The sequence below is a fragment of the Gopherus evgoodei genome, chromosome 18 (genome assembly GCF_007399415.2).
Source record: "Gopherus evgoodei ecotype Sinaloan lineage chromosome 18, rGopEvg1_v1.p, whole genome shotgun sequence".
NCBI classification, from domain to species: Eukaryota; Metazoa; Chordata; order Testudines; family Testudinidae; genus Gopherus; species Gopherus evgoodei.
Genome location: NC_044339.1, coordinates 11,218,309 through 11,230,797, shown reverse-complemented (window position 1 = coordinate 11,230,797; position 12,489 = coordinate 11,218,309). Strand labels below are relative to the sequence as shown.

The 12,489-nt window shown below is 39.9% G+C and overlaps 1 protein-coding gene across 6 annotated transcripts in view; it reads right to left on the bottom strand.

Moving 5' to 3' along the window:
* Positions 1 to 726: 726 nt before the first annotated feature.
* MTOR (mechanistic target of rapamycin kinase) overlaps positions 727 to 12,489 on the bottom strand; it is a 105,095-nt gene continuing 93,332 nt past the window's right edge. For 3 of the 6 annotated variants that reach the window (XM_030537234.1, XM_030537236.1, XM_030537237.1), the window contains 11 exons: positions 11,994 to 12,141; positions 11,106 to 11,228; positions 10,660 to 10,742; positions 9,016 to 9,088; positions 7,908 to 7,982; positions 7,233 to 7,368; positions 6,709 to 6,774; positions 5,136 to 5,216; positions 4,777 to 4,857; positions 3,031 to 3,136; positions 728 to 2,455 (listed from right to left, as the gene is read on the bottom strand). In XM_030537234.1, the coding sequence (XP_030393094.1) occupies positions 2,440 to 2,455; positions 3,031 to 3,136; positions 4,777 to 4,857; positions 5,136 to 5,216; positions 6,709 to 6,774; positions 7,233 to 7,368; positions 7,908 to 7,982; positions 9,016 to 9,088; positions 10,660 to 10,742; positions 11,106 to 11,228; positions 11,994 to 12,141 (988 nt within the window). In that variant the 3' untranslated portion in view covers positions 728 to 2,439. Of the gene's footprint in view, positions 2,456 to 3,030; positions 3,137 to 4,776; positions 4,858 to 5,135; positions 5,217 to 6,708; positions 6,775 to 7,232; positions 7,369 to 7,907; positions 7,983 to 9,015; positions 9,089 to 10,659; positions 10,743 to 11,105; positions 11,229 to 11,993; positions 12,142 to 12,489 lie in introns of all 6 variants that reach the window. The other 3 variants (XM_030537233.1, XM_030537235.1, XM_030537238.1) reach the window with 2 other exon arrangements.

Sequence of the window (12,489 nt, the reverse complement as noted above, 5' to 3'; positions counted from 1 at the left end):
AGGGGCCCGGCGCCGCGGCCGCGGGCCGCTCAGCCCAGCACTGACCCTCCCCATCCCGGCCCAAAGCCTCCTGCTGGTGCCCCTGGGAGTGGGGCCATCTCCCTGCCAAGGTCCAGGGCCCAATGCTGCCCCCCCCCCCGCCGTAGGGTCCGGGATGCTGCCCCCGCTGGACGAGGGCCGGGAGCCTGAGGGGCCCCCCTGAAACTCCGCACTCGGGTCAGGGCCTTGACTGCAGCCGAGGGGAGGTTAGTCCCTGCTGCCCAGTCAGATGCCGGGAGTGTTTGATTCAGCCACTTTTGTAAATGGACATTTCCCAGGAGAGTCCCGTCTAATCTTGACTAGACAACAGCCTGAGATAACAGGGCACGTGTGCTGGCTAGCTTTGATTTTTGGAGTTTTTCCTACACCAGTTCAGAGCCTTGTGGCATAAATTTCAATCTGCCAGCAGAGGGAGACTACCCCTCAAGTTCGTACGGATGACATTCCTCTTCCAGTATAGAGTCTGGGGGAGTTGATTAGTTCTGCTTTGAACTAATCAAAATCAAACAGCTAAAACCTTTCTTCCCGTCCCAGCCACTTTCAATTTCCTGTATGTTTCTATGGCCTATGTTATAATGGGCCCTTCTAACCTTAACATCTTTGAATCTATATCAATACAAATAATTTGCCAGGAAAAAACATCTTCTAAACCATCATCCCTCCAAATACACAGCACAGCAATCAGATTAAAATTATATTTCTTCAGTCTCACAGAATCAGTTTCTTGTGCTAAGAGAAGAAAAATGCCCAAAAATCTGGAATAAAGAAAGTTCATGTTCTTACCCAGTTGCGGCCCACTTAAGGATATAGTTGCAATTGCTGGAAACTAAAAAAAGATTTATAAACAGGCAAACTCCTTTAATACAGGTAGTCAATTTTAACTGTTTTTCTCCATCTGCTGTCATGAAGGAGCTACTGTATTTCCCAACCATCTGGACTGGTACAGAAGACAGTCAAACCCATAACAAAAAAAAAAAAGTGTCTTAGAGATATCCAATCCACTACCAACAGTGTTTGTGCCTTCTGTGGGTTTCTGCCAGGGGTTCTTAAACTTCATTGCATTGTGACCCCCTTCGGACAATGAAAGTTACTACACAACCCCAAAGCCTGAGTCCCGCTGCTCGGGTGAGTAGGCCAAAGATGAAGCCCAAGGGCTTCAGCCCCAGATAGGATGCCTGTAACCAGATCCCTACCACCCAGGGTTGAAGTCCTTAGGCTTTGGCCCCGGGCAGTGAGTCTCAGGGTTTGGTCCCAGCAAGTCTTAACGCCAGCCCTGGCAACCCCATTAAAAAGGGTTTGGGACCCACTCTGGGGTCCCGACCCATAGTTCCGCTGTGCTAGTGTAACGCTGCTGTGCCTCAATTCTGCTCTCCATAAGGAGCGCTTTGGAATAAATATGAATCCAGTCAAAATCTTTTTACATTTTTGTGTAATTTATTGGCACAAAAATATTCAAATACAACATGGCATCTAAACATGGCTACACTTTGTATTTTGTGCATTTTGTTTTATTAATAAATCATAGCTTTATTTACCTTCACCCTCCTGTTGAATATCCATTACTCTCCATTTCCAGGTATGCTCAGTTCTCCTCCCTTCTGCTTTTTGTGCTGAGTATTCAGTTTTCCCTAATTATTTCCCAATACTGCTCTTAAGTCCGCCAGTGTGGGAAGCTCCCAAGTGGTATTCTGAGTTTACCTTGCATCCTCCTTGCCACACATCAACCCTCTTTGAGCCAACCTGCTTTGACTGACTTAGAGTCTTCGATCCTGGATCTACCCCTATATCCAGATCTAGTCTGAAATGTGCTGGTTATATCACCACTGGGGTCAGATACAAACCTTTCAACTACAATCCCTCCCTCTGATTTTGGGTGAGTGTACAGAGTTTTGGGATAGGTGAGATAATGGGGTAATACAGACAGAAAAACTCTGCTTCCTTCCTCTTGCTCTCTACCCTCCAACTTTGTCCCCACACTTAAATGAGGATTCTTGCATGAGTGCACGGAGTTCACTGCAGCCACACCAACAGGACTGACGAGGGCAATGATTCATCTGCAAATATTGTAGTATAGTTACATTGTAAGTTAAGTCAAAACCCGTATTTTGTTATTTGTAATAGGTCACCAGTTCCCCAAAGACCAAGTGAACCATATATTTGTGGCTTGGTCAGTCTTCATTGTTCTGGAAACCCAAATCAAGTCTTATGTTTCAGACAACTCGTGTTTTTCAACAGCAGCTATGAATTGGCTTAAACCAATTTTTAATATACAATAACTCTTAATTTACATTTCAAAATATTTGACAGGCTGTATTTCAGTTCAAGATTTCAGTTTGTAGAAGAATATATCTGGAGCGCAAAAGCCTCCAATAAAGGCTGCGGATACTGTGGAATCTTCTGTTACCAAAAAGGACACCTAAAGATGGCAAAAACAATACTTTAATAGTGCAATCTTACCCATTGCTTCATAAAAACAGACTATGTTAAGAAGGACCGAGGTCTCCTAATGTCCAGAAGCCTTTCCATAATTACAAGGACACTGAGGATGCGAAAGACCCATGCCTGAGCCTACTTCTTGATCACTGATCAACACTCCTAATGTCTGAAACCCCCCAAATCCTCTGGTTCTGCGAATACAGCTACAGTTAAGAAACCTTAGAAAGATGAAGGCATCATAAAAGTGTACTTGATGACATTAGCGTATGTAATTTCCCTACTATAACTAGCAGTTGGTGATATACATACAATTGGAACATCTTATTTCAAATGGGTAAAACCTCTGAGTTGATTTAAATAATCCCCTTTTCTATTTATAACAGATTGCATGCTTATAGGGCAGTGCCTAAGGTAACCTAACAAAATGGTCACAAAAGTTTACAAGCTTAGACACAATGTCTACTCAGTCATCCTCAGCATGATTACTGAGATAAGAGTAATGATATTTTACTTGATTGTTCTCCATTTGGAAGGCTAGTTTAAAGACAAACTCACCATCCAATGTAGCACTGGCAGAGATTCTCATGGGAAGTAGCTTGCTTAATAAGCAATTCTACTTGTGTGGGTACATCCAGAGTTTCATCATGAGAGAAGTCTCGACCTTTACAATTAAAGTGAAAGAAACATTAAGGAAGGCTGTAAGCCAAATTACATAGCTTGGTTTGGTCGGCAAGTTGTGGAGCAATGTAAAGATGACTTTCTCTCCTCTTATAATATATATTTGGCACAGAACTGTTCAAAGACAAAACCTCAAATGCCTCATTGAGTCTATTTTGAATCCTTTGGAACACAAGTGTTTTCCATGACCCATCAGCATTTTCTCTATCCCCGCCCTCTTCTTCAAACAACAGACAAAAGTAATGTACTTATTAAAAATTCCTGGTAGAAGGAATCCACTGCTGTCATAAACAGATAGTTAAGGGTTAATGTCTCTTTCACCTGTAAAGGGTTAACAAACAGGGGACCAATCAGGAGACAAGATACTTTCAAATCTTGGTGGAGGGAAGTCTTTGTTTGTGTTTTTTGGGTTTTGCTTTGTTCTCTCTGGGCTCTGAGAGTGACCACATGTACCTACAGGCTCTCTAATCTTCTATTTCAATTTTGTAAGTACAAAAGTAGAAAGGCGGTATAGTCTTTTTATTTGTTTTCCTTTATTTGCAAATGTGTATTTTGCTGGAAGTATTTTAAATTGTATTTTGCTGGAGGGGGAGGCTTCTTTCTAGTTTCTATAAGCTGACAGACCCTGTAACTTTTTACCATCTAAATTGCAGAGATAGAAAAAAAGGTAAAAGTTTTTCTTTTTATTAAAAGCTTTGCTTTAAGACCTGTCTGATTTTTTTCTCCTAGTTAAGGCTCAAAGGAACTGAGTCTGTGTACACCAGGGAATTGGTGGGGAGAAGGGAAAGAGCAGGGGGAAGAAGGGAAAAGTGAATTTCCTCTTTGTTTTAGATTCACGGAGTTTGAATCTGGATTGCCTCTGGGTGAAGGGAAAAGAGGAGGGAGGAAGGTATCATTCCTCTCTGTTGGTGATTCAAGGAGTTTGAATCACGGTGATCTCCTAGTTTACCAGGGCGGAAAGGAGCTGGGAGGAAGAAAGGAGAGGGAAGGGAAATGGTTTATTCCCCTTTGTTGTGAGACTCAAGGAATTTGGGTCTTGGGGTCCCCAGGGAAGGGTTTGGGGGAGACCAGAGTTTATCAGGCACTCTACTCTAAGTCCTGATTGGTGGCAGCACTACAGGATCTAAGCTGGTAATTATGCTTAGGGGAATTCATGCTAGTACCCATATTTTGGATGCTAAGGTTCAGAATTGGGAATTATATTATGACAACTGCCTAGCTACATTGAGTACCTAATTCTAGTGGTTCTTATATACATAATTAAAAGTCTAAAATGTCACATCTACATTTTTCCAGTTGCAAAGCCAGTAAAAGGAAAGCCGGTTGCTGGAGATTTGATTTAGAATCATCACCTAAAAGATGAACTGGTCAGATCTGATACACATTAACTAAAATTACCTCTACATTTTCCAAACAAGATTGTCATTTGTATTCTGGAAAACAAAGCCCAAATATATTAAATGGCTCTGCCCAATTAAGAAACAGAATAATCTGAAATAAAATTGATGAAGAACTAGCACAAAACTGAAATATGATAGCGCCAGGCAAGCACTTAAATCTGAACATAATTCTAATGTCTGTATTACTTTTATGATATTTTATTTTAGAAAAGTATACACTTACCAGTGAGTTTATCTCGAACCCTGTTAATAATTTGAATAGCCTTCTTATTGAGAGCCTCTGGCTTCACTAACCCATCCCCTACTAGAAGACAGAAGTGAAAACAATGTTTAGACTTTATTTGGACACCAATGATCAAAACAATTTGTGTTGCAGTTACTTTTTTGCCATGAGTAGTTGACACACACACCGCTGTAAGCTGCTGGGTTTAATCAGAAAAGAGCAGACAGTTACAAGTTCTTACCTATGGTCACAGAGAACCCCTTTTTGCCCCACCGTGGCTAGCGTCATCTGTACAGCCTGCTGATTTATGAGCTAGTTGCCCATAATGTAAAATGTATTATGTTTGCACAGGAACTTACTGAAGGAATGGATGGATTCAGGCACTGTGGTCCCAGTTTTCTTATGGGCTGTCTCACCCAGCTCCACATTATCCAACATTTCTAATGAGAGACGAGAGAATCTCAGTACAGTCATCAAATATAAAAAAGATTGGCATTTGGTGGCTTTTCAGGAGATTCTCCTGCACAGCACTTTGAACAGTGTAAAAACTTTGATTTTAAAGGAAATTATGGCAGTATAGATATGAAGCCCAAAGGCAGATAAAGTAACACTTTTTAAGGTTCAGTTTGTAGCTCAAAAACACCTTACACTCAAGCTCAAGTATGTTGTGTAAAACTTCTGGTTTACATGCAGTTTTTACCACCATGAAGTTATGGGATGGGCAACTGAACATTTAATTTTTTTTTTTATGCCTGGTCACTGCTACATTTGCAGAAAACAGCACTCCAGCTGGTCTACACGGTACAAAAGAAAGAAATTCTCTGACAGCATCTAAGATTACAGAAAATAAATTCTTCAATTCCCAACGTTCAAGTGAATTTATTTAAAGCACGTGTGTGTGTGTGTGTGTGTGTGTGTGTGTGTGTGTGTGTGTGTGTGTGTGTGTGTGTGTGTGTGTGTGTGTGTTTGAATGAGAACTAGGAGCATCATGAGATTAAATAGAACATCTTGAGCAAAATGCCTTTTTAGGACTATGCTAAAATATTTATGTTGTCATTAAAACTGACACATAGGGAAATGGAGCATTAAACTGGCCAATGTATTTCAGTATTGCATGAGGCTCAGAATATCATATTCTATATAGCATTTACCAGTAACCCTCCCTCCCCCGCAGTCTTACTGGTGACTTGGATTGACTGACTTGTTTTTGAGAAGCTTGCTGAATTGTGGCTAAGTGTGCTGAATGCCCCCATTGCTCTGATTAAAGGGATTCTAACTCAGGATTGAAACATTCTTTGTATGTTATGTGCTGAAAGCCGCAGTTAACCTTAAAGGATCCTTCAGTACATTTTGCTAGTTAAAAGATGTTTTAAAAAGACACACAATTAACTTAAAATAGTCAAGTAACTGAAGTTATTGAAACCCTACTATTAAACATTATAGTAAATGCTTTCCTTTGACATTTCTCATACAAGTCCATTAGCAACCAGCTGCTAGGATTTTGTGTAACATATTTATCACTATGTTGCTATGTGAAACTTTACCGAGCTTACAGCAGCATTACTATGCAAAACCGAGCAAGTACAGTACATATCACAGGTCATAATTACTCTGTGGGTTGCACCAACTTTTAGGAACGCCACAAAAATCCTGATGCCACATTACAATGTGAATATAACTGCAAAGCAGTGGCCGCTATTCAAGCTGAAGTAGCTCAGCAGTTGATTATATATATGTGTAATTATGAGATTAACAGGCACCAGTCAAAACCAGATACTTGGTGCCTTGAAACCTAGTTTCAATACGTGCTTTTTCCATTGTGCTTTTGAAGAAAAAAAAAAAAAAAGACTAGAAAAATATTTTTCAAAATTATGCTCCAATTAAAAAGGACCCAAATGAATTAAATGAAATACAATAAAACATTATACACACCTACTGACTGACTAGCTGAATAGGAGTCTGTCCTTGTTCGTGATCGTTTATTGCCTTTTGTATTTGCTGCAAAGAAAATAAAATGCTTAAGTGTTTTTATCTTTGAACTACAGACTTTGGAAATACCAGCTTCTCAAACTGAATCAGACTTCCTCTGAATGGCACAAGGTTAAGTGTCCTGTTGCTTCAGGCAAACTAACAACTGCAGATAATGTGTGTGGGGGGCGGCTTTTCAAAATAAAGATGTTGACAAATCATTCAAAAGCACTCCAGTAATTTTGTTTTTAATTTAGTTTCACCTCTCCCTTTAAGGGCAAATGGGATTTCATCTCTTTGTTTCTTTATTTTAGGACTCTTGAACACAGTCTTGTTAACCTTAATGTCTGTGCATAGACTGCAGATTTAAACCACCAAGGCCTGAGTTTGAAGACATTTGATTTTGTGCTACTGAATGTCTTACATTTATACAGTTTACTCTGATTTACTTCTCTCCCCTGCTCTGACTGTTTCCCCAAATAACTTACTGTCCATCAGCCTCCAGTTCAGTAAGGGGTCATAGACAAAGGCCTCTAGCACAGCCATGACACTGTCTTTATGTTCTCGCAGGACTTCCATCACGGTGTGACAGGTGATTCTGTAGTTACCATCTAGGCCAGTCACCTTCAGAACAGAAAGCACTGACTCAACGATGGTGCTCCTTTTACCTTCTGACACCAGCCCTAATCATTCCCATGGCAGGACATGCCTGTGACTTGACCAGAATCCCCTTACACCATGTTCCATTTATTAAAAGAAGCTATAGGTTCATTACAAGTTTAAGAGGCCCCATTATTCTGATTTACTGCCCACTGGTGACATGGAAATGAGGTCCAGGTGACACTCATCTTGAAGCCCTGTGCTACTGGCCTGTGTTTGGTTCATGGCCAATATTTGGGATGAGGAAATATGGAGAGGCCTGGGAAATTGCAGGACTGTGTTTCCTTTTAATCAATGAAGAGTTGTTTTCATATTGTAAAGGTCACATGGGAAATTTATTTAAAGGAAAATGCAGCTGAAATATTAGCGTCTCGGCTCCTTATGGAATTGGGGAGAGTCAACTACAGTACAACACATATGAATATCTGGGGAAGTGCTGATACCTTCTTAGGAACAGTCCCCTTTCTGTCCTATTAGAATGGTGGCTGCTAATTCCCACCTACCTCCATAGCATTTGTCAACATCCTTGTAAGTCTAAATGGAATTTTCTCAGGGAACTTCTCTCTTGTCATTGCAACCTGAATACACAATAGAAGAGAATCAGTTAACTAATACACTAACTTTGCAGATATTCCTTGAAAAAGCAGTTTGTTAATAAGTAACGGCCTGGCTTGCCTGCTAGAACTCTGAATGTTGTGGTTATAAAAAGGAAAGAAATGTGTGCAGAGGAACCAAAACGATAAAAGGTTTAGAAAGCCTGACCTATGAGAAAAGGTTAAAAAAACTGGCTAAGTTTAGTTTTGAGAAAAGGCAACTGAGAGGGACCTGATAACAGTCTTCAAATATGTGAAGGGTTGTTATAAAGATGACTGTGATCGATTGTTCTCCGTATCATCTGAAGGTAGGACAAGACATTAATGTGCTTAATCTGCCAGCAGGGAGATTTAGGTTAGCTATTAGGAAAAACTTTCTAGCCATAAGGATAGTTAGTGCTAGAATAGGCTTCCAAGGGAGGTTGTGGAATCTCAATCTTTGGAGGTTTCTAAGAACAGGTTGGACAAATACCTGGCAGGTATGGTCTAGGTTTATTTGATCCTGTCTCTGTGCAGGGAGCTGGACTTGATGACTTCTCAAGATCTCTTCCAGCCCTACTTTTCTATGATTCCCTAGTTATTGGAATTTTTTTTGAGCGAAGCTGTAAACATGACTAGATAAAGAACGTAAGAATCAAACTAAGAGTCTGTGCCCGTGCTGTTGGTACAGAGTAATGTACTCCATATTTCAATCACAAATTGGTGTAAGAATTTATGTGAAAACCACTACTGATACTTAGCACTCAATGTTTGTAAAACAATTATATAACTAATCTCAACATTGCGGTGAGGTAGGTGTGCATTCTCTCCATTTTACTGACAGGTAAAGTGAGGCACAGAGTAGTTAAGTGACGTGCCACAAGACCACACTGCAAGTCAGTGTCAAAGCTAAAATAAGAACTCAGGAGTTCCTGGATCCTAGTTCTGCCTTTGCTATATTAGATAACAGGGTCTTTCTAAATATAAAAATAAACACTTTTAAAAACAACAACAACATATTTTTTGTACAAAAGCTCACCTCAAAACAGTCTCCAAAGTCAATATGCAGGATCTTTCCACTCAGCCTGTCTAGCATCAGGTTGGAAGGGTGTCTTTGTGGAAGGAACAGGAGAGAAGCCAGAGTGACAGATCATTAGAGAGTTATAGAAAAATGTATCAAAAAGTTAATCATGGCTTTGGGTCTAGGATGACATTGATCTTTGCAAGTCAGAAGGCAGCCAATGATTGGAGACCTCTGATCGGGAAGCTATCTCATGATAAATAGCTTTCCTGAAGCACTTCCCTCATGGTGTGATTAGATTCTGTAATTACAACTCAGGAGTTATCAAAAATCCTCTTGTTTTTGAAGATAAATGTCCTATTAGACCAGACGCATCATTATATTTCTGGATATGCACATTTTGTGTTATATTCCTTTTATATTTAGGGTTGATATTCCACTAATTCTATAATGACTTTACATTTTTACAGCATAGGGAAATTTAACGAGCATATTGCAAGTAAAGAGAGGAAATCAGGCTGTTATCACAGGCAGTCAGACTAGAAAGACGCTACGTGATACAGTACTGTCTTTCATGCTGTTGTATTTCAGTTTTTATTTTAGCCCCCAAGTTTCACAGGCTTATAACTTAATTATCAAAAGTTCTAATCTCAAAAGCAAATGATTTTATTACAAAAAAGTTGCAGAAAGGTTTAGTTGTTATGTTACAGATCTCTAGTATAAAAATACCTGTTTCAGATGGATTTTCAAAGGAGTTATTAGGGCCTATGGGGACCGTAATCCACATACTAAATCCAAAGTTTAGATCGTCTTTGACTGGTTCATTGTAGTCTTCCATTGACATACATATTTAACTGATATACCAATATGCATTTGAACAACAGACTAGTATGAGGAAAATAATGTATGTTTTAAATATTATCTACATATTTAATCATATACTTCCTAGGTAATCTTTATGGACAAGAAAATCAGAATTAAGTGATACAAAGGAAACTGTATTAAAGACCTCACTAAAAACCCATTAATATCAAGCTCCTGTTTTTTACCCAGATAAGATGCCCCGAGTGAAAGAGACTGATGATGTTGTGTGAAAGTTGTGATAGCAGCAGTGAGCTGCACTTCCTGTAGAAGTTGTGATACAAGATATACTTAGGTTACCTCGTTAAAAAGGAAATATTGAGTGCTGTCAGTATGAATGCTCGCTATCTACCAAGCACCGCACAAACAGTCATTTATCCTCCCAGAGTAACAACACTGGGAGGCTACCTCTTTCTGCCAGATGGGGTACCAGGTTAAGTGATTTATTCAAGGCCACTCAGTGAGTGAGTGGTAGGTCTGGAATTCGAACTCTCAGCTCCTTAGTTCTGCGCTTTTTCCTCTCAGCCACACTGCCTCTTGTAAGAGAAGACACTCATGTCATGCAATCAAGAGACATACAAACCCTAGGGCCTGATCCTGGAGCACTGACGTTAACTGGAGTAGTGGCAGGCTCTGAAAGATGATATCATTTAGAGTTTGGAATAGCCAAGATGAAAGTAGTTGTCACAACAGAATATCCAGGGAACGAGCTGATGGGAGCATGACAACTATTTCAGAATGGAATCTATAAATCCTTGTTAGCTGCACTTATTTCAAAGAAACTATTCCAATTTCACTTACCTGTCCCCAAGGCCCAAAATGTACCCAACCATTGACATCACAGCTAGTGAGCGGGTGTAATTAGTTCTTCTGTCAAACCACACCTGAAAAATAAGAGATGAAAGGAAACAGTTCTGTTTAAACTGGGTGTGCCTCAAACAAATTCAGAAAATGCATACAGGGCACAGGCACTGAAGCAGGTTATATATGCTAATTCAGTTTACATTTCACCATTTTAATTTCTCTAACAGTAAATTAAATCTTAAGTCTTTCATCCATGAATTCTTTATCATCGTATACAAAATACATCATATGCAGCTCTTGGGGATCAAGGGAATAATCTTCATTCAGTTGTGTACCTATAAACACAGACATGCATTTACATGCTTCGAACACTCCATTCACAGAGAGGGCACCATATTGAGCTGTCTGCAAGAGTCATTAGAAGAGACTGAAGGTGAATGTACCTCGGAGCTGGGACTTTTTAGCCACAGCAGTTTGGCAAGATCATCACCGGCAGTATTATTGACAGCATGTTCAAACACCTCCACTTTCTGCATCAAAGTCAGGTGGTCGTAGTCTGGAGCCATCTGAAATAGAGAAATGTCGTTCAGCAGCCACCAAATTTTTCATAACAATTCTGAAACAGCTGCAAGATGAGGAATGTGTCAATCTCTACTAGTTTACAGAGTAAAACTATGAGAAAATGATTAAATTAATCGCTCTGCAGCACAAACCAATTTATTTTCAGCAAACTCAGCCAAAAGAACGGGTCTGAAATGCAATACCCCATGGTGTGGCCACCAACATTCCAACAGCTACTTTTATTGTTTAAAAAAGAGCCGAGAGAGAATTTTAGTTCTGGAGTAAGATTTAGTCTTCTGGGTTATGATACCCACTCTGTTTACTGACAGAAACAGCAGTACAAGCTTCCCTATACTTCCCCCACCAATGTGCAATTTTTGTAGCTCATTAAATTTTTGGGCTCTGCTTATACTAGTAAATATCAGCTGCTGTGGCACTCTTCGTGATATGGACACATCTGCTAGGAGCCAGACTGATCTCTACCAACCTCATTTTAGCTGTAAGATGGTAAGAACTTGTGGTCACTATCAACATGGCAAGTGAGAGGTGAATAGCTCCACCACCTATCACTAATTTATGAGTGCTTTGGGATATTCTCGCATTTTTATTTTATATTAGTGCACAGTTATTAAAGTAATTTTAATACAAAAAGGGATGAAAAGACAGGTAAATAAATGGGAAGAAGAGAGCCTGTCCCATTGCTTTCATTACTCAGAGGGATATTAGAGATCTAACAGAACAGTTAATTGTATGCCAGTCTCGCCCTTTACCCGCAGCATGATGCGATGTTCGATATTGAGAAGGATCTTTTTCTTCTCCCTGTAGTCTCGGATGAGCGCGTGCAGAGTGTCACAGTGGGGAACCCAGCCAATCAGGCCAGAGTTTGTAGACAATGGAATAACGGCGTATCTCTGGATGCTAGGGAGAGAGAGAGGAAAAAAACATCACAGCTCAAATTGCTGGACATTAGGAATTGGTGTATTTTCATGATGTTCAAAATCTACCGGTTTAGACCAACCCACCACCTAAATCTGGGGAATGTGATGTATCCAATTAATTACTTTATCACCCAGTCTTTTTTCAAATTAACTGGAGAACCCTTCTTGATAGAGTACTACTGTTTACTCTTAAGAATTATTTTAAGTGTTTATGTTAAGCTCATTGACTGCTCACTTTCTGAAGCTTTGGGGTAAGTGACCCATAACATTCTACTAACTGCAGATGGCATTCTGCTTGATGCTCACAAGGGTGCAGAAATACAGTCAG